This window comes from Protopterus annectens, chromosome 11.part0 (assembly GCF_019279795.1).
Source record: "Protopterus annectens isolate FY-2018-M chromosome 11.part0, PAN1.0, whole genome shotgun sequence".
NCBI classification, from domain to species: Eukaryota; Metazoa; Chordata; order Ceratodontiformes; family Protopteridae; genus Protopterus; species Protopterus annectens.
This window is the reverse complement of record NC_056745.1, coordinates 60,027,535-60,051,025: the sequence shown is the minus strand read 5'-3', so window position 1 is coordinate 60,051,025 and position 23,491 is coordinate 60,027,535. Positions and strand designations below refer to the sequence as shown.

The 23,491-nt window shown below is 37.8% G+C and overlaps 1 protein-coding gene across 2 annotated transcripts in view; it reads right to left on the bottom strand.

Moving 5' to 3' along the window:
* The window catches only part of CNTN1 (contactin 1), a 1,190,489-nt gene that overhangs the window by 400,266 nt on the left and 766,732 nt on the right, over positions 1-23,491 (bottom strand). For both annotated transcript variants that reach the window (XM_044087442.1, XM_044087443.1), the window contains 2 exons: positions 22,157-22,256; positions 6,339-6,520 (listed from right to left, as the gene is read on the bottom strand). In XM_044087442.1, the coding sequence (XP_043943377.1) occupies positions 6,339-6,520; positions 22,157-22,256 (282 nt within the window). The remainder of the gene's footprint in view (positions 1-6,338; positions 6,521-22,156; positions 22,257-23,491) is intronic.

The following is a 23,491-nucleotide window of genomic DNA, read 5'->3' as shown; positions in this document are numbered from 1 at the left end:
CTTAACTATGTCATGCCCTTTGTAGAAACAAGTCTCACTGTGGTCACTGCTCTACATTGAGGAGCTGTTTGTTGTAATACAAGAACTTACAGTGCATTTCAGTGAAAATAGTCCTCCATTTGGTGAACTAGTGAATGTGGATCTAAAATATACATAAATCAGTGTTAAGTAGCATTCTCATAAGGAAGCTCTATGCAAGTTGTATAAAAAGGTGCATCTCAATAGACAGTTCATCCTCCCTCTGGGTCATAACATTTTCTTGGGACAGATCATTATTCAGAAAGTAAAAAAAAAACTGAGGAACTTTCCAGAATATGTGTTATCAAACAAGGACTAGAAGAAGAATGCTAAATCGTGATTTTAATACTAAAGTAGCAGCAGGCTGTCAGTACTAACTAGCACTGGCCAATTATTATCTGCTCTGGCTACTTGCAACTCATGCCTTGGATGACCAATTAGTATCTGCTCTGGCTACTTGTATATCATGACTTGGATAACCAATTAGTATCTGCTCTGGCTACTTGTATATCATGCCTTGGATGACCAATTAGTATCTGCTCTGGCTACTTACATGTCATGCCTTGGGTGACCAATTATTATCTGCTCTGGCTACTTGTATGTCATGCCTTGGATGACCAATTAGTATCTGATCTGGGTACTTACATGTCATGCCTTGGGCGACCAATTAGTATCTGCTCTGACTACTTACATGTCATGCCTTGGATGACCAATTAGTTACTGCTCTGGCTACTAACATGTCATGCCCTGGCCTTCAAACTAGTCACTTAAGGAATTCAATTTAGATGCTTGCCAATTAGAGGGTTCAGTAGAGAGATAGCTGCGGTAAAGTACATCCCTGACTGGATATCACAAAAGGTTTTAATTTGCAGGAAAATGGATACTTATTACTTCTCAATGTCAGATGAAAAGAACACAAACTGCAATAATAAATAGAACAAAAATAGAAATACTAGTAAAACTGAGTAAAAAGACTTTGGGAAAATATTATTATGATCCATGTTTTTTTTTTTTTATCTGAAGAGGTAGACAACAAAAATACAGTATTTTAACAGAGATGGACACAGTGTTTTCAAGATTTCAAGAGCAAAGGTTTACTTGTAATATGAAAACTGATAGAACAACCACCATTAAATACAAGCACTGGAAGTGGGTCCCATATCAGAAGAAGAACAAGTTAAAGTATCAGTAAAAAAGATTAAGAATAGAACTTCAATGGGACCTGATGAGCCATTAGGTGAATTCATTAGCACACTTTCTAAAAACCTGACAGGTCCACTGACTGTAATATTTAACAGTATGTTAAAACCTGGACTTGTTCCCAAGGACTGGAAAATATCACATATTGTATCTGTACACAGGGGTGGATATAAGGCTGACAAACAAAATTACAGATAAGGAAGTCCTACTTCCAGTGTCAGCAAATGCATGGAAAGATGCCTATTAAGTCTGCTCATAAAGAATTACATTTATGGGAATAATTTAGATAATAACCAACATAGATTTATGAAGGACAGAATCCACCTTGATGGGTCAAATCCAGTTTTATCAAAACATGTCAGCTTTAAGTGACCAAGGAAAAACTGCTACAGTTGTGTACTTGGATGTGTCAAAGGCATTTGACTGTTTAAGTTATGATTATATCATAAGATGCCTTCAAAGAGTAGGAGTAAACACATAGATAACAAAATGGATATCTAACCATGTAATTAAAATGCGACAGAGAGTTATACTGCAATGTGTAGACTCTAGCCTTAAAAGCCCCACAAGGGATGGGTCTCATAGGGGTATGTGTTGGCACCTATACTTTTCAATGTGTTATTTTCAGAGCTGCCTCTATCTGAGGGATTTAGTCTTATAAAATATGAAAACAACCGTAAGAAGGCAGCACAGACTGACAACACTGAGGAGGTTTGTAAGCTATATTGTTACTTATTTATGATAGAAGAATGGGACACTATATAGGTCTTCAATTCAACTCTAATAAATGCAAGGTAGTATGTTTTGAAAATAACACTGAATATGAAATTAAAATAAGGAACACTAAATTGTGAAGAGTAGACAATGAGGAGGACTTGGGGACAGTTGTTGGTAGTGCTTTGCATTTTAAACATCATGTTCTTGATATTAAAGTCACAGCACTTTTTTTTAGGTAGTTCTGATGTTGAATATACATGAAACAGGAGATCATAAAACAATGAAGGATGTGTTCATCTCCATGGTAACACCAATCTAGAATACAATTTGATCTTTTGTAGTTTAACAATAACTGAAATCTGATTACTTGAGATTACACAAAGGCATTATATTTAAGCAATAACCTATGCCTGGGTGTGGAAAATGCTGGATTTACCCATGGTTGGTGTGGTTTGGTCACGAGGGCAAAGCCCAAGTGGCCAAACAAAGACAATCATGGGTAAATCCAGCACTACCCACACCCAGAAGTGGGTTATTGCTATTATACAATGACATTATTTAAGAAAAAAAATACTTACTTTTCTTAAATACTGGCATTGTATAATGCCTCCTTGCTGCCCTTCCGCAGCTGTCCAGTATTCTCCGGCAGTTCTGATGTACTGCGCATGTGTATGGTTGCATTGTACATCAGAACTGTGTGTTTAGAAGCAACAGAGAAAGGAAGATCTCTGTTGCTTTTAAAACCTTGTCTTGCTATGTTAAGAGTTTAACATAGCGAGATATCTTTAAAAAAAAAAGCAACAGAGATTTTCCTTTCTCCGTTGCTTTTTTAAAGCTGTTTCGCTATGTTAAATGAGTTTAACATAGCGAGACAGCTTTAAAAAAAGCAACAGAGAAAGGAAGATCTCTGTTGCTTTGTTTTTAAGATATCTCGCTATGTTAAACTCATTTAACATAGCGAGATAACAGCAACTGTGCTCTTCCGTTCACCGTTGCTGTCCGAAAAAAAAAAAAAAAAGACTTATACTAATGGAAAAAGACTGAGTGACCGGACCATTTTCCATTAGTATAAGTCTTTGATTTACAACGTGCATGCTGACCAATCAGCGTGCATGTTTTGGAATATTAATGGGGGGGGGGTCAATGTATAATAACAGACTAACAACTGTTAGATGTCTGCCATATACAGAATGATTAAATATCTAGGTTTATATAGTATTCTTTGCAAACTAGTCAGAGGGAAATTGTGTCTGAACTGTAAAGCTATAAACAATAATGATTTATGAACTCAATTGGGGACTGGATTTTATTATACTATTAAATGTATAAGAGAAAGGGGACCAACCTATAAAATGAAACAAAATAAGTCTCAAACAAAAGACAAACAAGAAATACCAAAAATGTGGAATAAGTTACTGTTAAAAGTAAAAACAAAAAAACAAATACATTAAATATGTTTAAAAGAAGACTACATGACTCTATGTGAAATAATAAATTCAAGCATGGAATACAGGAATTTGCAGTAGATATGACTGTTTGCAGCAAGCTACAACTATGCAACTAACTGAATGGCTCAAAAAGCGCTTTTTCCAAAACCTACAACCATTCATCAGAAACCTATTTATGCAAATAACTGTTTTTAAGAAAAGCCTGGTCATTCTGCTGCTAATGGAATCAGGCTCCCAAATCAAATGGGACATTGATTATACTACAATTACTGCATCAGAAAGAAACAAAGAAATAACAGCCATAACTGCAGTCTTTAAAATCATAAAAAATTAAAGCATCCTATCTCTTCCAGCCAGACTAAGTATTCAGTTTGGTGCAGGCGGTATACGCAATTAAACACTAGTGGAGAGGATTAAAAAACAATAATATGAATCACGGATATGCCGTTATACTCGACAAAGGTGCCAAAACGTGGTATATACCACGTTTTGGCACCTTTGTGGAGTATAAAGGAGTATCCGTGATTCATATTATTGTTTTTTAACGGTCGGATTTTGGTTTCTTGGTTTGTTTTACTAGAAGAGAGGATGCCATGGATTTTATTGACAATATAGAACTTTTACAGACACAAGAAACAAGGAACAGAATGTTAGAAATGTAAAATAAGACATTTATAGTGTGTTAACTATGAAACATCTAATGGATTAAAGAAATGTAGAAGTCTTAAGGTTTAAAATCAATCTTATTATGTTCTGAATTTTGCAACATACTCATTTTGTATATAATATTATTGATTGCAAGACCATGATGTATTTTTTGCTTTTTGAGCTCCGGTCATGGCTGAAAAGGATCACTAGACAAGTCCACTTACCCAGTGAACAAACAGTAAATAAAAAACAATTACATTACCACAATATTTTCAAATACCACTCCATAATGTAGCCTCCGTCAAGATATATATCTAAGTAGAGGGAAGGGTAGCTTTCCAACTACCATCTTCAGATATCTATTCTCTCCATTCCCCTCCTACTTTATTACTTCCTTCCTGCTCACTGTAACCCCCCCCCACAGTCCCACAGTGACCACTGCAGAACTTGCCTCCTCTTCTTATCCTGTACTATTAGTCGTAAATCACCTCATCCACTCAATTTGTTCCAGCACTCTTTTCATCCCGTTATTATTTCTGGCTTTCTTCTTACCCTCCATAAACACTGCCGACTCACTGCTATCAAAGCATACACACTACAACTCCTCATTCTCATCTAACAGCACCCTTCTTTCTAAAGGTGATCGCCCCATTACTTGCACCTTACTGATGCCCCCCAGCACCTCCCATTCCTCTCATTACCTTCCTTTCCGCGACACTTTGAACCTTTGAGCTGTACTCCACATTTAAGCTGCAAATTATTCTGTTTTCTTATGATATTAAATACAACCATAGTCTTAATTCTTCAATTACTAAAGAAGCTACGATATGAACACCTGGCACACATGGCACTAACTAAAAACACAACAGCACAGCGCATATCAACACCCAAAGCATTAATAATATTGCTATCGTTGAAGCATCACTGAAAATCAGCTTTGTCCCATAGGATTAACATGGTTAAGAAAAATGTGAAGAAATAAACAGGAAGATCCTTTTTCTTTGCTTTGCTAATATTTGCAATTCTTATCACAAAGACTATCCAAGGACAAAAACAGATGGCACTATGCTCACCCCCCCCCCAAAAAAAAAAAAAAAAGAAAAACACTTCATACCTCATGTTTTGGATCATCAAAAAGCATTTATGAAGCTGAACCTGCCTAATTGTGCTACTAATTACAGGCTCCAGCACCAGTCTGTATATTGTTATAATGCCTCAGACTCTACCTGCCTCCCTGCCTAACTGTATAACAGCTGTACAATATCACTAATCATTGTCATGTGTAGATCCACCCTTTGGAAAGAAAACAAAATCTTACCGCTAAAACAATGAAAATCTATTAATTGGGTATCAGCCAACCAAGCCATACTGGCTTAACAGACCATACTGTTTAGTTTCAGAAAGTATTTCTCTTTATCTCTCACTCTCATTGGCATGAATGAACTACATTTAAAATAATGAAAGAAAAGAAACTATAGCAACAGAGCAGATGAGTAGAGTAATGTAATTGAGCGTGGCAGTTGGGAGATGTGTGGGAATTTCCTTTCTCTCTTTGGGGCCCCCAGTAAACATCAGGATCTGCACCGTAGTTTTATAATCACTTAAAACTCATCATGAACCAAAAGAAGTATCTACTTCTAGTAGTATATTACAAAATGCGCAGTGGTCTGTCACTTACATTTTCTCTGGACATTATGTGAGCCATCCTGTGCATTTTCTATTGTAATGAGCTATAACATTTCACATCGTCCTATCCTTTTCCGCCATCTAACCATTCATGTCTTAGGTCTTAACTCTGCAATATTTCACAATAACCCATTTTAATAATATATCCATTCCTGCATTCCTGCCTTAAAGTCTTAGATCTTGAGACACATAGCTAATTCAATAACTTCTATATCTGACACTATAATCGTAAACATTTCAATTATCTTTTCCTTTCTCTTCTGATTTTCTGACTTCTACCCTTTTAATCCTCTACCTTTATTTTATCCATTTTTTTTTGCATTTTATATTCTTAGTCTTTCTTTCCTGTAACATCACATTATTCATCTTTGATCTCTTCCATAGTATATGTGTTTGTCCGATAACATATAATGCAAAACAGTTAATGATTTTTTCATGGTTGAGAACTCTCACTGTACATGATTATGAGAATATGTATCCCTAGATAAATATTCCAGGAATAATACCATTCATTTCACGAGTTAACTAGGGATACATATAGTGCAGTTAGTATATGGATGAAACATCCTAACATTTATAATTTACTAAACTTTCTGAACATAACACGCTATAGACACTTACCTCTGACAGTAATTTTTGCTTGATGTGTGTCGGTTCCTTTATCATTCTGAGCCTTGCATTCATAAGTCCCATCATCTTCTGGCTGAATGTTAATAATTTTGAGTACTGGATCAAATTTAGTTTCTTCAGCACTGACGGGCAGGTGTTCCCCAACTTTGATCCATGTTATATTAGGCACAGGGCTTGGAAAAACACAAAAAGTGAAATGTAATCTTATTCTATGCTTGAAAGAGTAGCTTTCTATGAGGCAATAAATCACAAGAATAAAACAAAATAGAAAAGTCTACACATAAAAAATAATTAGGCACAAGAAGAAATAAAAAAATTTAAATAATAGTACCCCATTGCCTCATCATGAGCTAATGAGAAAATGTGGTAATAAAGCTTATCTTCCTGTGGCAAATTATTACAGTTTTCATCCACAGACGAATTCCGTTTTTATTTTACTATTCGGAAAAGGCAAAATGATTGGAAGCACAGGAAGAAACTGAAAAACTGAAAGTGGGCACGCACAATAACTGAGGGTACAAAAGAAGAAAATAAATTTGTAGACTTAAGTAAAGACATTTCAGTTATATTTAAACACCATTCATCATTCTCTTGCATTTTTCAAGTTATTAAGTGTTATTAATTATGTTACCAAGCATAATTAGAACATAAGTATGGCTGATTTTTCTCGTTTTTGCTGTATTACTCTCAGTTCATAAAACATGCATATAAATGGGGAGAAAATAACAAGAACACAAAGCAAAAGAACCAAACGATGATGCAAATGAATAATAAAGCAGAACAATGTATTAAAGAGGATATATGTCGACGGTGCCTACCAAGAAGCAACAACATATAGAGGCTACATCCAGAGTGATCATATCTACCAAAAACACCTATCTGCGGAATAAAGTCATTGATTCAAGTTCTGCTTTTGTATGTCAAAGGTGAAGTGTTATTAGCATTTCTACCTAAGTACCTGATGGCGGCAAGGTATAAGCCTTGTTGGGGCCGACACTGTACTTGACAAATAGAGACACATAAATAAATCATGATGAAGCGATCCGAACTACGTTATGCCAGTATTTAGATGACATTTTAAATCCAACTCCCTTCTATCCGTTCTTATTCTCTTCCTACTGCGCTTGGCGTGAAGGTGGAAGGAAAAGAGGAAGCTGCTATGATTGTTTGAGACCACTTCTCAGGAAAGAATTCCTTGAGAAAAAAAATACTTGAAACTGACATGAGTGCGCAGATCCTCAAGGTTTGTATATACTGATTGCTAACAAGGGTGTAGACAGGCGGGTCTATATCATACGTTCGAAGTTTTATAACTTTGAACATTAAAATATTGAATTTAAATGTTCAAAGTTATAAAACTTCGAATATATCTAAAAACAAAACAAAACAACTTATGGCTGTAGGCAGGGGGGCATGACCCCCCGGACCCCCCATGTGGGGCCCCCCCGCTCTTTAAATATACCAACTCTGAGACCGGACTGCAATGCATTAAGGGAAATATTCCTTTTACCTGACTATAGTGTGGACTCAGAGTTGGTAAATTTAAAGATAGGGGGTGTGAGGGGTGCAGGGGTGCTTGGCCCCCTGCCTACATTGGTCAGGTAAGTTCCGTTTATTTGTTTTTAATTTTGTTATATGTTTCATGTTTGAAACTTCAAACATTTAAATTCATTATGTAATGTTCAAAGTTTTCAAACTTCAAACATATAATATAGACCCTAGCCAGGCATACTCTTTGCACTCCACTGAGTATAATTTTCTATACATTACTTATAGAAACCATTGCTTTTTTTAAGCCATACTATGTCCACAACAGTTTAAACTAATGCTTCCAAGAAGAGTTTCATACACTGAAAAAATATCTATTTAATGGTTTTAGAAGGAAAGGAATGCAAATATTTTTTTTAAGTATGGGAAGATTACATTTTTTAAATGTCTGTTTGGTCAGGGGGCAGAAATATGAGCATGTGAGTATGAAATTATATTTTCTGGCTACACCCCTGATGTCTGTAAAGTACTCAAGTAAATGTCAAATAATAAGTTATTATTCTCATTCTAAGGCTGTTGCACATCAGCAAAAAAGGTGCTCAATGGAAGAAAAAAAAACTGCCTCACTCTTTTTGCAGGTGGTTGCAAGCTCAGTGAAACTGAATACACAGTAGACTTCAATCACCAGCAAATCAATAAGAGTAGTGAGCAACTTTTACCTCAAGCAATTACGGCTGAGTAACTGCAGTATTAACAGTCTCATTTCCTGCAATGGAATGTAACATATAAAAGGACCTGAGGGATTATCCACAACACTTGTAGGTGCTAATAACAATTTCTCATAAAGCTGCTGCCAAGTACAACCTGCTAATCACATAGCAACACAATGATTGTATTAGTTAGTTGTTAGAACATTGTGGCAAGTAACAGTATCCAAGGTAAGACCCGAAATGCTATAAATCTGTGATGAGTAGTATGAACCATGAACGTTGCACTTAACATATACTTAGGTGCAGCTGTAGGAATGTATTCTAAGAAGAAATACACACATCACGTACTGCTACTTCCTATTGCAAAAACTGGTTTGGAACCTCAGCACATTTAGCTTCTCACATGGAAATAGTATCTTTCAAAGCACAAACATGTAAAATCTAAGACTAGACTGTACAGACTGAAGCACTTTATTTGGTAAATTGTAATGAGACATCTTGGGCTACTGATAAAAGGCAGATGCCTCCTTCTAACCTGCTACTCTAGAAAGGGAGTGCTTGAATAAAGCAGAGATACATATTGTCTACAGTTTGTCATCAGAAAAGAATAATTTTAAGTATCCCGCCGTCTCCAGAGAGACATGTGCCTTTGGCATCTGACAGTGTCTCAACAGAAGCTAATGTCATGACTACAACCTGCTGTATGTCAAACAGACTCAAGCTGACCTCTGTAAAAGAGGTGACATTCATAGTGGTTATTTAGACCAAACCCTTTTGGATACAATTCTGCAGAGTCTTTCTCAAAATTAGATTTATGTAACCAAATCTGCTATATTTTTTGTTGAGGGAATTTATTTTTATTAACTGCATTTCTTGGTGTTGCTATAATAAAAGACTAGGTAAACATATGTAAATTTGTAAATTAAAATTACCAAAATACCCAAAACCACAATCAGCGTACTTATTAAACTCAAAGAAAAATAAAAAAATGCCGCACTACAACACCAACTGTAAAGGAACTTCATCAGAAACAATGTGATCTCTACTTTCTTCCTTTTATACACTTAAAAAAAAATGCCAAAAACACTGGCAAAAATTTAAAGGTATAAACACATTAAAAATCAAGTACGACTCCCAAACTTCCTGCATCAAATATAGAGGCATGCCAAACACCGACACAATTGAATATAAAATTAAATATTCTGCAAAAAAGTAAACATTGTATAAAAACACATGTGGTAAAAATTAGTAAACAGTAAACACATAAAATAGCTTATATAATCAAACTATTTAAAAACATTTTAGAAAAGTAAGTCATATGACAGACAGTCTGACTTAATCTTCAAAATAGGCTTGATAGATATTACGTCATTAATACCTGGTGTGGCAGTGGCATTTAATAAAAGTTGGCAGTGAAGCTCCCTCTTCTCAACAAAGGTTTCCCAGTCACCACCTCTTTCCGGGCATTCCATCTTTTCTAACATGGTAAAGCTAAATTTCTTAAAATCCTTGCATACCAAAGGATGCTTGTAAAGGGCATTACAAGAGTTGACTTTACCAGTTGCATACACGTGCTGGTAGATTCTTGTCCACAAAGGTTCAATAGTCTTTTCCTATATAGAATGCTGGACATGATAGACAGAAGGCTATATATACAACACCCTTAGAATTGCAGTCAATCTGCCCTTAACTGTAATCAGTCTAGGAAAACCTTGCATAGAAAATAAATCTACACTGTTTGCAGGTTCCACACTGCTTCATGCCCCAACCTATGGTGGAAACATTGTCATAACTACTACCTGCTTCTAGGATGGTTATGAAATATTTGTTATTTTTAAAAACAAATCTAGGTTGTTAGCCCAACCAGTTGGTTAACCTGAGGCATCCAAAAACAGTACTCAAGTGTGCTTTGATGGAACTTTTCAAAGAATGGATGTCTTTGCTGTATTGCAGGACCAACACCTGTGAAGAGTTATCTGGAATGTTATCATTGTTTTTATTCTGACCCACCGTGGACCTAGGTTGTCATATAATGGAGCTATATTGGGAATTTCTGTGCTCAATCACAAAACTACTAATACTGTCAAACATACCCCTGCTTTTAAACATTTCACAAAGTTTGATAGCTTCAACTGGGAGGTTAGTGTCATCAGAAACTAACAAAGCCTGATCAGTTGACCTCTTATGAAATTCTTTTTCTGCCATGCAGGGTGTTGACTACCAAAATGCAAATCTGCGATCAAAAAAAGTGTTTTTCCTGAAAATGTTGGACTCGTGTCTTTGTTCCTCGAAATTTTTGTACAATGTGATGTTGAGAAAATCAATAGAATATGTGTTCCACTGGTGGGTAAATTCTAGAAAGTTGGTGGAGAGGTTTAAAAAGTCCATAAAATACTTCAATTCCTCTGAACTGCCCTTCCATAAAATAAATGTATCATCCAGGTACCTGAGATAAACGCCAATCATTGAAGAAAAAGGTGAACTTAAAACCATGGAGGTCTCCCAGAACCACAATACCATGTTGGCAAATATGGGAGATGAAGCTGCCCCCATGACCAGACCTCTGTGTTGCTTGTCAGATTCACCTTCATAGGCTTCAAACTTCTGTGAAATGTCAACGTTAGAACAAGGCATTGCTGAATTCCTGTGGAGCAGCACAAATTCAGAATTTTGTGGTGGTGAACTGGAAATGTTGGTTTCTTACTAGAAAACAAATGAATTCCTGTAGGTGTTTTGAAAGCAAAGGCTCAGATAAGCATTTTCAAAACCTGTCACCATCTAAGTCCCCTGAACAGAAAAGGTAGAAGAGAGGCAAAGATTAACACTTCAGGCTTTTTATTTACCTTGATAAGACTGGACTTATCTAGAACTGGTATGCACGTGCAGGTTATTTGTTTGTATATATTAAATGCTAAAGAAAGGGAGAGGGTTCGTATGTAACACACAAGGAGATAACAGGCATTATGTACAAGTATGGACTTGTAAGCACATCTTCATGCATTAACCCAAAACACTTGCACTCATAACCCATTATTTTAAAGTTAAGGCTTCCCAAAATGTATAAATAATTATAGCCTTCCACCTAAGGAAAGTATAACACAGGGGGTCATCTGTTAGCTAACAAATATGCAGGTATGGATTCTGAAGTAAGTCTTTTTTGCATTAATGATGCCATGTCTCCTAACCCATTATTATAAATGCATGGTTTCCATAAATGTGCAAATGATTATAGCCTTTCATCTAAGGGAAGCTAAAACAGGGGTTGTCTGTTAGTGAAAAAAATGCATACTATGTTTTGGGGAGAATGTTTTTCAGAATAATGGTCAGGACCTTTCCTTGAAAGGAATCTTATTTTCAAAACTGGAAACACTTAGACTTGAAGCTATTTCATCTGCTTAAATACTTTTTGATGTAGCTTGATACTCAAGAAATAGCTCAGGGCTTATTATAAATATTTATATAAAACAGAAATATAGCCAGTATGCACTCAAAACCAGCTTGTTTAAAATCTAGAAGTGCCTGTCTGTCAGAAATGCTAGCCTGTTTTTCAGCATTGCTTTGGGTAACTGCCTCTACACATTTGTCTTCTATTTTTCTCCTTCTCAAAAAGAAAGCAGGAATCTAACAAAGTCAGTTTTATCCAATCAATAAAAGGCTGCTGGTGTAAAGAACCATGCCTTCTTATGAGTAAACCTGCAGCAGTCAGCCAAACATATACAAATATAATTACATGAGTTGTATAATTGTAGTGCCTGGAACAGCATGATTACAGTCCACATGTTAGAAAAGATAAACTTGTTAAGCACATCCCTAGCATGAGTTCTAATATTAAGAGCTCTTAGGTTTGTTAAGGATACTCAACTTCTCTTAAGATTAGGGACTAACAGCAGATAGTGCTTGCTGGCAAAGAACACTGTCAGAAGGTAAAACAGCTTTAAAAGCTGTTAGAATTTTATGCAGAAACTGTAGCAAATGAAGCGTCCAATAGCTTTTAAAGCAGTTAGTTCTACAGAAGAGAACTTCATTTCTGCCTGCTGTCCATACCTATCAACTGTCCCTGTTTTGCAAGTATCCCTAGTCTTGACTCATATTTTTCCCTGTCCCTGATAATTAAATTTTCTGATAAATCTCTGAGTTTCATCTTTCCTTTTGTTCAGAAATTGCAAGTTGATATAAAACCTACTATTCTGTTTACCTTTTAAGTGGACTGCAGCCATATTTAAAATGTGTCCCTAATTTTGATCGACTCTATGTGCTTTATTGGCTTTCACTTCATGCTCCTATACTTTTTCTCCTATTTCTTTCCTTTTATTCGGTAATTATTAGGATTTGGATAAATACCCATGCATTGCAGAGTATCTCAACATGGATGATAAGATTCACCTCTCAAGCTTCATGCTCAAGGTGAGTTTCTTGGTATTGATTTCTGAAATATATAAAAAGTCAGTTCTGATCAAAGTTCTGATCTTAATCATCTGCGCTTACAGCAGAAAGCAGCTGTTTATCCCATATATAATGGAATGGATAAACTTTTTTATGACTGCTCATATAAAGCAAAAAGAAAAGAGAGCATATAAGTGCAATGATTAGATGTAACAGCAACAAAAGGGAAAAAGAAAAAAACATTTTAATGAAAGGAAATCTTTTAAATATTTTTCAAAAAGAACACAGCAGTAGAAACTGATTCAACTATAACTTAGTTTTCTAGAAATGCAAACTCTTCAGTCATCAGTATTTTGAGAAATGATATAATAAACAATCTTATAAGAATGAGTCCTGCTAAATAAGTAAGAATGGCTAACATTTTTGGCATAGTTACAGCGGTCAATATTTGGCTGTGGTTTGGTGAAAAGAGAACCCCAAGCACAGCAATTTCTTAGAAGATGTACAGTGACAGAACAAATTAATATACCTAACAAATGGTTTTCTAATGAAAATTAATCCTTTCACAATGTGGTGGTTCTACAGAGTCTATTATAAGACCCCGACACTGAATATCACTTTGAACTACATAAATATTATTTCACATTGCTAAATGTATTTTTGTAACAACTTTTTTTTATTATTTCTCTCTAACTTTTCCAAACAGCTATATCCAGTACATAACACCTACAATCATCACTTGCTCTGGCTTACCAGTGTTACCCTATGTTATCCTATCTTACTGAGTATTTCAGTTTCAAGAAAAAAAAAATAATAATAAAATACTTTCTCTTAGGAAAAAAAAAATAAAAGCACCAAGGCATAATAATTACTACTTTTGCATAAATACACAGAAAAAATGCTTTCCAATTAGACAGTAAAATTCCCAGAAAAGCAATACAAATATAACATGTCAAAACCACAGTAATCTTTTTCATATGTTCTTAGGTTTATAGGTTTATGGGTTCATTGATTCATAGGTATATACTAGGCTAAAGACCACCACGGCCTTTATTAGCCATGCAATCCAACCCACTTGTGGCCCTATTTATCATGGATGTTTATTAGGAGGGGGTATGTTAGTCCAGAAGTTTCTAGAGGTTATATGTGGGGGGGGGGCAGTTTGGGCATCATTGTCTACCTCTGTCTATCAAAGATATAGGGGGAACAGACCCAAGCAGAATTTCTAATTTCTAATTCATTGGTCAAAGTTACTATTTATGCCACAATCATTATTTAAGTCTTTGGACCTAATGGTTCTGATACTGTTCATTTTGTGGATGTGCAAAAGTTCCATCAGAACTGGATATGAGGAAGCTTTGTATGTCAGGCATAGATCACCTCAATACCTACTAGGAGATAGAGTATAGAGATAGGACTTTAAGGTGATCTATACAGGACAATGTGCTTATACCCTGGATTCTCCTGGCAAGGAACCTCTGTGGGCATTCCAACTGTTGGCTATGTCTGGTGAAGTACATGCTGAATGGGGTATTAAACTAAATGAGGGGTCTGATAAGAGCCAAATAAAGTAGTACTATGACTTATATATAACCAAAAATACACCGAGGTACCACACAATAGTGTCTTTAATTACACAAAAAATAAGAACAGTAGTGAGCGCTTTCGCAAAACTAATTGCTTCATCAGACGTCTGATGAAGCAATTAGTTTTGCGAAAGCGCTCACCACTGTTCTTATTTTTTGTGTAATTAAAAATGCTATTGTGTGGTACCTCGGTGTATTTTTGGTTATATATAGTTCTGGTTTTGTGCACCTGGGTTTTACCTGAAGCCGTTTCTCTTTTTATACATAGTACTATGACTTCTCTGGTCCTGGATGCCATGCCCTTACTTATAAGTTGGGTGACATAGAATGATTTTCTTACTACCTTGTGCTGGTCAAAGGCCAGAATACTGTCTACATATGTTCTCAGATCCCTGACTACCAGGTCAAAAGCTAGGGGTGTCTCATCAAAAGAGTAATTAGCCTGGGTGGCACTATGATGTATTTCTTGGCATTGAGTTTTAGTCCATGACATTAGCACCATTTATTTGTCTATGTTAGACTCTCTTGTAAGAAGTTTGTATCATGGATGGAATTTATGATAGCTCCTAATTTCCAGTCATCTGAGAACTTGGTCAACCAAAGGCCCTTGACATTAACCTTTACCTCTGAGAAGTAGATGCTAAGTAGGAGTGGTCCCAGCATGGAGCCCTGAGGTGCACTGCTGGTGACTAGTCCTTAGAGGAGGTGGTTTCACCAATCCTGACTTCTTGGGTCTTGTCTGTGAGCCTACTTACAAACCAAGAAGTTATATAGGGGTTTATGCCTAGTTTGGTGAATTTGTCAACTAAACACCTTAGGCAGGTTCAAGAGATGGTGTGCACTGTTTCCTCTGTATCCATTGTCTTGGTGAGCTCCTCAAAGAAATCTGCCAGGTTTAGTAGCCATGACCTTCCCTTGACAAAGCCAAAAGTACAGTTGTGTACCTACCATAAATGTAGATGTTCGAGTGTATTCACTGTTGCAGTCATTACAATTGGGTTATCCTGCTGGCAGGCTACCCCCAGTCGGCCTGAGTTCCAAAGTCTAGGTCCGGCATCAGTTGCTGTTGCCTCTTCCCTGACGTCAGTGCGCCAAGGGTATAAAAGATGCAGCCAACACCATTTTCTTCAGTTTTTCTTGCCCCAGATGTCAGGTGCCCCTAAAATGGTAGGCTAAATTATACCAATAAGCATGCATGCACAAAAAACAACTTTTCCTTCATCTACAAGCAAATACACCGCATAGGTTGTATAGAGTAGGAAAGTACAGATAGGTCCCAGCAAGGAAAAAAGGGGGATGGTGGAAGGGTAACCTGAACTGCAACAGTGAATACACTCGAGCATCTACATTTATGGTAGGTACACAACTGTATTATGTTCATCGTGTTTCACTGTTGCAGTCATTACAATTGGGTTGAATCCCAAAGCTAAGGTTGGGAGGCTGGAGCTAAATAGGATTAGGAGAGGCTATCTGGCCCTGCAGAACTGCAGTGACAAAGCCTGCCCTGGATTTAGAGTAGAGTGGTAGGTGATAGTGCTTTGTAAAGGTATGCACTGAACTCCAAGTTGCAGCTTCTAAGATGTCTTTGGTTGGTACTCCTCTGAGGAAGGCTGCTGAAGTGGCTGCTGCTCTGGTTGAATGTGGCCTAATGCCCTTAGGAACTGATTTGCCATGCTGTGAATAGCAGAAGCGAATGCAATGGCCTATCCATTTTGAAATAGTCTGTTTTGAGATAGGCTTTCCTTGTGATGCTGCAGCATATGCCACTAGAAGTTGTTCAGTCTTTCTGAAAGCTTTGGTTCTGTCCAAGTAGAAACGTAGCTGCCTGTGAATGTCCAAAGTATGCATAATTCTCTCACCCTTATTCTGTGGGTTTGGATAAAAAGTTGGCAAATGAATTGTTTGGTTAAGGGCCACACTGGACACTACCTTAGACATAAATGTAGGGTTTGTCCTCAGCAAAACCCTGTCAGGATGGAAAATGATAAAAGGTTCCACAGCCATGAGTGCCTGTAACTCTGAGACTCTTCTAGCGGAGGTTATTGCTAGGAGCAGAGCTGTTTTCCAGGATAAGAATTTTATATCAGCTGCAGAGGCTGGCTCAAACGGTGGCAGTGTGAGTTTTTCCAATTCATAGTTGAGGTCCCATGCAGGTATTGGTGCTCTACTTGGAGGTCTTATGTTTTTGGCCCCTCTGAGGTACTGCCTTAGTAACGGATGAGAAAAAAATAGGTGGTTCTGCATTGTAATGAGCTAAAATGGGAGCGGCATGAATTTTAATTGATGAAAAGGAAAGGCCTTTATCCAGCATCTCAGTTAAGTATTGCAAAATCTGAGGAATATTTGGAACAATCGTGTCAATACCTTGTGCTTGGTTCCAGGCACAGAATCTCTTCCATTTGTCTGCATAACATTTTCTGGTGCTAGGCCTCCTGGCCTCCAAAATAACATCCATCACTGCTTTAGAGAGAGGTGTGCCTTGAGAGGCTACATTATCTGTCATGCTGCCAGGTTTAAGGTCTGGAGTTGGCTGTGCAGTATCTGACTGTCTTGTTGGGTTAATAAGTGAGGAATTTGAGGTAATGTCCAGGCTGGGCAGTGAGACAAGCTCTTTAGTATTGGGTACCAGTGCTGGCAGGGCCAGTCTGGAGCAATTAGTATCATTTTTGATTTCTCTTGTTTGACCTTGAGGAGTACCTTGGGGAGGAGAAGCAGAGGAGGATAGGCATATACTGTTAGATTTTCCAGCTGAAGGATAGAGCATCCATTTTCCATGCTTGCTTGTGATAAGTCCTTGTGCAGAAACTTTGTAGTTGGTAGTTGTGTGGGGAGGCAAATAGGACTATGTCCGGACATCCCCAGGTCCCTGTTATCATGCTGAAGACTTGTGGATCCAATTTCCACTCGTGAGGATCCATTAGGTTTCTGCTTAGTTCGTCTGCCAGTGTATTTGTCCTTCCTGGCAGGAATTGTGCTTGCAGATGTACTTGGTAAGTCAATGTTGTGTTCCACAAGTTCATGGCTAGCCTGCAGAGGGGGTAGGAATGTGTGCCTCCCTGCTTGTTTATGTACCACATGACTGTAGTATTGTCCATCTTTATTAGTAGTCCTGGATGAAGTAGATCCTTGAAGGCTGTCAGGGCATTCTGAACAGCTAGCATCTCTTTTTGATTGATATGTAGATGCATTTGACTTGCGGACCATGTGCCCTGAATACATCTTCCTGCCATATGGGCCCCCCAGGCGTAATCTGATGCATCTGTTGTCAATGTCTGCCTGGCTGTGGGTAAGGTGAATGGATGTCCCTTGTTATGGTGACAGACTTTTTCCCACCATCGAAACTCCTGTTGCAGGCAGGGAATGAGGGTAATTATTGTTTCCAGGCTGTGGCAATGTTGAGTCCAAACACTTTTTAGATACCACTGAAGTTTCCTCATATGCAGTCTTGCATATGGAATTAGCAGAATGCAGGATGCCATGAAACCCAAGGCCTGCAGATTTTTTCTTGTAGATAACTGGGTCTTTGTTACCAACATTTTGAAATAATTATCAGTTGTCTGTGTTTGTCTGGCATGAGATAAGCCATCTGGGCAGTTGTATTTAAGCTTGCACCCAGGAATATTATCTCTTGAGAGGGTATGAGTTTTGATTTCTTTTCATTTACTGTGGACCCTAGAGTTGTCAGTAATCTTTTTACAAATGCCAGATGCTGTAGCAGAATGTCCTTGTTCTCCGCTTGAATAAGGCAGTCGTCCAAGTAAGAATATATTTGTATTCCTCTTTGTCTGCAGAATGCAATTACTGGTGCCAGGCACTTTGTGAAGACCCTGGGCACAGTAGATAAGCCAAAGGGCAGTGCAGAGAATTGGTAGTGTATTGAGCCAGCTTTGAATCAGAGGTATCTTCTGCATGTTTGTCTGATTGGGACATGAGGGTATGCCTCTTTTAGATCTAAAGTCACAAGCCAAGCCTTCTTGCCCAGCATGGGCAGAAGCTGCTGTAGAGTCAACATTTTGAATTTTGGAATATCCAGATATGTGTTTAGAATAGATAGGTCCAGTATTGGTCTCCAGGCTTTGTCTTTTCTGGGTACCAAGAACAGTCTTGAGTAGAATCCTTGTCCTTGCTCTTGCTCTGGTATTTGTTCAATGGCCCTCATGTCCATGAGGGATGAAACTTGTTTTTGTGCCTCTGTCCATTGATTGCGTGGCAGGTCTGGCATACTGTTTTTCCTTGGCAGGGTGTGAAAGTGGAACCTGTAGCCTTGAGAAATTATATTTAGAACCCATTTGTCCTGGGTGATCATGTGCCAATTTTGTGGAAAAAGTGCTAGTTTTCTCCCCAAAGGGGCTGCCAAAAGATAAGTGCTTGGTGCTGGAAGTGGAAAGTCATTGAGACTGTTTCCTGTATGGCTGTGATTTTTCCTCTCCGCTCTTGTAGGTAGAAGCACCCCATTGTTTAGGCCTGTTTGAACCTTGGGGCTGTGATCTGCCTCTGGGACATCTGTATCTGCCCCTTTGTGGTCTATCTGACACTGGAAAGGACCAATTCTTTGTAGGCCAGTTCCTGCTAAATCTGGGAGGCTGTACCTGCAGGAAATCCTTGACCATTTGCATAGACTTAGCTTTGTCCTCCATTTTCTTCAACACCTCTTCTGCTTTAGCACCAAACAAAGTATCATGCTGTAATGGAATATCTAATAGTTTTGCTTTAACATGATCCAGCAAATTTTGTTCTTTTAACCAAGCATGCCTCCTAATGACAGAACCTGTAACAGTGGCCCTGCAGGAGGCCTCAAGAGAATCAAAACCACATTGTAAAGTATGCTTTCCAACTTGTTCAGCTGCATGCAATAAATCCTGCATTTCTTTATTGTCTGCACATTCTGTATTTGCTGGCATTTTCTGTTTAAGCAAAGACATAAGATATTATTGATACTTAAGCATATGAAATTGGCAATTTAAGGCTCTTACAGCCAAGGTAGCAGAGGTATAAATCTTTTTGCTCCACCTGTCTAGGGCCCTAGAATCCCTATCAGAGGGGATAGGGTTTTTTGCAGTAGAAGCCTTGACCCCTTTGGGACCCTGAGAGATGGTTTCTGGGTCAGCTGCAGGGTTCTTATAGAGACATTTATGTGAATCAGGGACCCTATAGTACCTGTCTGGATTAACAGGGGCTGGTAGTAAAGAATCTGGAGAAAGACTGGACTCTGAAAAAACATCATCTACAATGTCTAAAACAGGTGGGATAGCAAGGGGCCTGTGCTGGGGCAATAGAAGGAAGTCTCTGAGCCTTTTCTTGGATTCTGAGTAGTCTTGGCTCTCCCAGTGGAAATGCTTCCTCATAGTATGCAGTGTTTCCCCAAAAGAATAATCCTCAGGAGGAGAGGCTGAAGGGATAGATTCTTCAGCATCCAAATCCTCATAGGGAGGAATAGAGTAATCCTGTTCAGAGGAGGAATCAGAGGAAATGGAAACCTGGTCTGAAGTTTCATATTCTAACTCTTGCCTAGGCCTCTTTTCAGGAGGAGGATGGGAACCCCTGATCAAAGTAATAAGGTCTTCGGCCATTTTAAGCATCTGATTTTAGGCATGGTGGCCTGTCCAGGTGAATGCTGTACTTGTTTCTTTGTCTTTAGAGCTGCTTTTGTCTTTGCCTTTGTAGCTGAAGTAGGTTTCACATATAACTGTGTAGGCCTGAAAACACCCTCAGAAGCCGATGCCTGTTCAGCGGCTCTGGACCCATCTGAGGGAATAGTTTCTGAGTGTCCAATACCTTGAGTTTCCAGAGGCCCATCAGCTCCATGTGGGAGTCGGAAGCGGCCTGTGGCTCTGAGGTAGCAGGTGTCAGGGGCTGCAAAAGTGCCTCACTGAGAACCGGCGAACCGGCGACAGGCCTAGAAGAAGCCTCATCGTTGGTTCTGGATCTCGGATGCCTGTCCTTTTCTTTTTCTTTTCGTTTTTTGTAAACTCTGGTAGTCGGCTGATCCAACAGCATTATATAATTAAATCTTCTGCCAAAGTAATGGAATGCAAAATCATACCGACGCTTAATAGTGCGTTGGTTAAATCTAGCACAAAACCTACAACTAGCAACATTATGGTCAGGGCCTAGGCAAGGAATACAGTAAGAATAAAAATCCTTATAAGGTATTTGTTTCTCACAAAAAATACAATTATTAACTTTTTCTGACATCGGTCTGGAGCAATAAAAAAGTTTCCCCAACAGGGTACTTAGCTGTAATGAAGACTTCGAATCTGAAATTCGAATCTGAAAAAACTTCAGGAGTCGGCCGACCGGCACTTGCGAACTGCTTTTGCTCCGGGCACCGCACGGCAAGAAAGACTGAAGAAAATGGTGTTGGTTGCTACTTTTATACCTCTGGCGCACTGACATCAGGGAAAAGGTGACAGCAACCGACGCCGGACCTAGACTTTGGACCTCAGCCCGACTGCGGCTAGCCTGCCAGCAGAATAACCCAATTGTAATGAGTGCAACAGTGAAACACGATGAACATCTGGGTTGTTTCCTGTGTCTGAAGGTTGCGTATGCCTTTACTGATCATTTCCATGATAATTTGGTTCAAGACTTTGCATATTAGAATAGTGAGACTTATAGGTCTGAAATTTCTTGGGTCAGTTTATGGCCCACCCTTTGAAGTGGGATAACCATTGCAGTCCTGCATTAATGTGGTACAAAGCCTGTTTTGAGGCTATAGTTGAAAAGTGGCTCAACTAGTCCTGACAGGTCATGTTTCAAGGTATTTAGAAAGCATTCTGGGACATTGTGGGGGTTCATTAAAGCTGTGTTTTTTTTTTTATTAGCAAGTGCCGTGAGGACCTGCTCCCACTTAATAAAGGAAAGGTATACAGTATTCCTGATCAATAAAGAAAAAATGATTCCACTGTTACACTTTTTAGGTAGTACAGAAAAAAAAACATTGATATTTGCACAACACAATGAAGGAAAACAATAGAAACTATATGACATACAAGTGAAAGTGCGATAAAATATAATAGTAAAGAGATGAAGTGTAAAGCTGTAAAGTCATCTAGTACAAATATCACTGATTATAAACTCCAATTCAGCCTATGTTTCTTAATACTCTTACAAATGAAATATAAATTTAATATAAAATGACTGCTTCAGTGACTGAACCAAATCTGTATGCCGAAGAGCAATTTGAAGAGATTCCTTTCTTTCTTGGAGCAGCATAACAAAATGAAACAGTTCATGCTTATTCACAAACAGAAGCTTTCTAGTATTAGAAAGCTGGAGAAAGGTGTGCTCTTTTGGAAGGACTAACCTCTTTTGTTTCTAGTTAAATGGGACTTGATTGGCAGAGAAATAATCATAAATAAGGAGAAGGGTGGGAGGTGTTTAGGATGGAGAGGTTCAAGTGCGGAATGAGTAATGAAAAAAGAAAAAGGCACAACAGGATCCTCGTCAACACTGAACAGGAAAGAACATACATTTTCTGAAACATCTGTTTATTACATTGTGAAAAATAGGTGGCTAAATTATATAACAATTTCTCAGTATCTAATGTCAGCCAGTATTGTGGACTATGTATGTATAGGGTATCAGTCTGTCACTACATGAGAAAAGGTAAGCTAAACAGAATATTAAATATCTTACTTACTTCCCAAGTGCAAAACATTCTAGCGACACATTTTGCCCAGTAAGTGCATATTGACCTTGAAATCTCACTTTTATGTCAGCTGGGTATTTCTTTACCGATCCTGTTATTGAAAATGAAAAAAAAAACAAAACTGAAAACCCATAAAACAACAAATATGCATTCCAAATAAATATTGCAGTATTAAACAAAAATGTCTATTGACTTCAAATATGAGTTAAATCACTTTCAAAGGAAGATGTGTAGTCTGTACTAAAATGTAACAGTACTAGAATAAATGCCCATTTTTCCAGTTTGGCTGGTTGTAGCCTATCAGGTTCAAGTCTGACGTCATCACTTCTTCAGACTTCTAAGATTTATGGAAGCCATTGAGAAAGGCCCCTCAATAGATAAGTCAAGAAGATAAACAGCAGACCTGACTTGTGCGATTTAACACTCAGGATTAAAAATCTAGGCATCCAGCTGAACAGATGCCAGAGGTTACACATTCTGGATAAAGAGGTATTGAATCAGTGGCATTCTGTCTTATCTGAATACGGCATGCCGAATTTTCAGAACCTATTTTCTGTTGATCTTTTACATGTTCCCCAGCACATTCAACGCTATACAAACTAATAGTGAGGTTTAAGCACAACTGCATGTTCAAGTGCTTGTTCAGGATGTCATTTTCATTGTCAGCAGTCATGAGAATGAAACTTGTGTGTGCTAAAATATGAGTACTCATTTATATTATGTATAGTGCACAGACCATGTTCAATGAAAACAATAAACCGTCTTAGTCTGAGATCTGGCTGTTAGTCTGCTTACTGTTAAAATGGGTGTAATGTCATTTTTAAATTATATTATTTTTTCTTACTTAGGAAGTTGTAAGAAACAAATCCTTTCCATTGACATTCATTTTACGTAATAAGAGAAGTATACAAAAGTCACGTCCGACATCTTTTCTTCACCACTGTACTTCTTCCACTTTTCTGTGTTATAGTGCTTAACATTAGTGTAATAATAAACATAGATTAAGCAAAGCAAAATAAAAAATGGGTGATGGGTGCGTGTTATTAAGTTAAGGTTTACCACAAACACAAGTACAGGGTTTGATTCTGACATGGGGTAATTGGCTAGGCTTAAAATGGCCCATAAGGGCAGTTAGCCTAGTACTAACCTATGAACCTATCACTTTTTTGTGTTATAGTGCATAACATTAGTGTAATAATAAACATCACTTTTCTGAGTTATAGCATTTAGCATTAATGTAATAGTAAACATCAGTTTTCTGTGTTTCAGTGGTTAGCATTAATGTAACAGCAAACATCAGTTTTCCATGTTATAATGCATACCGTT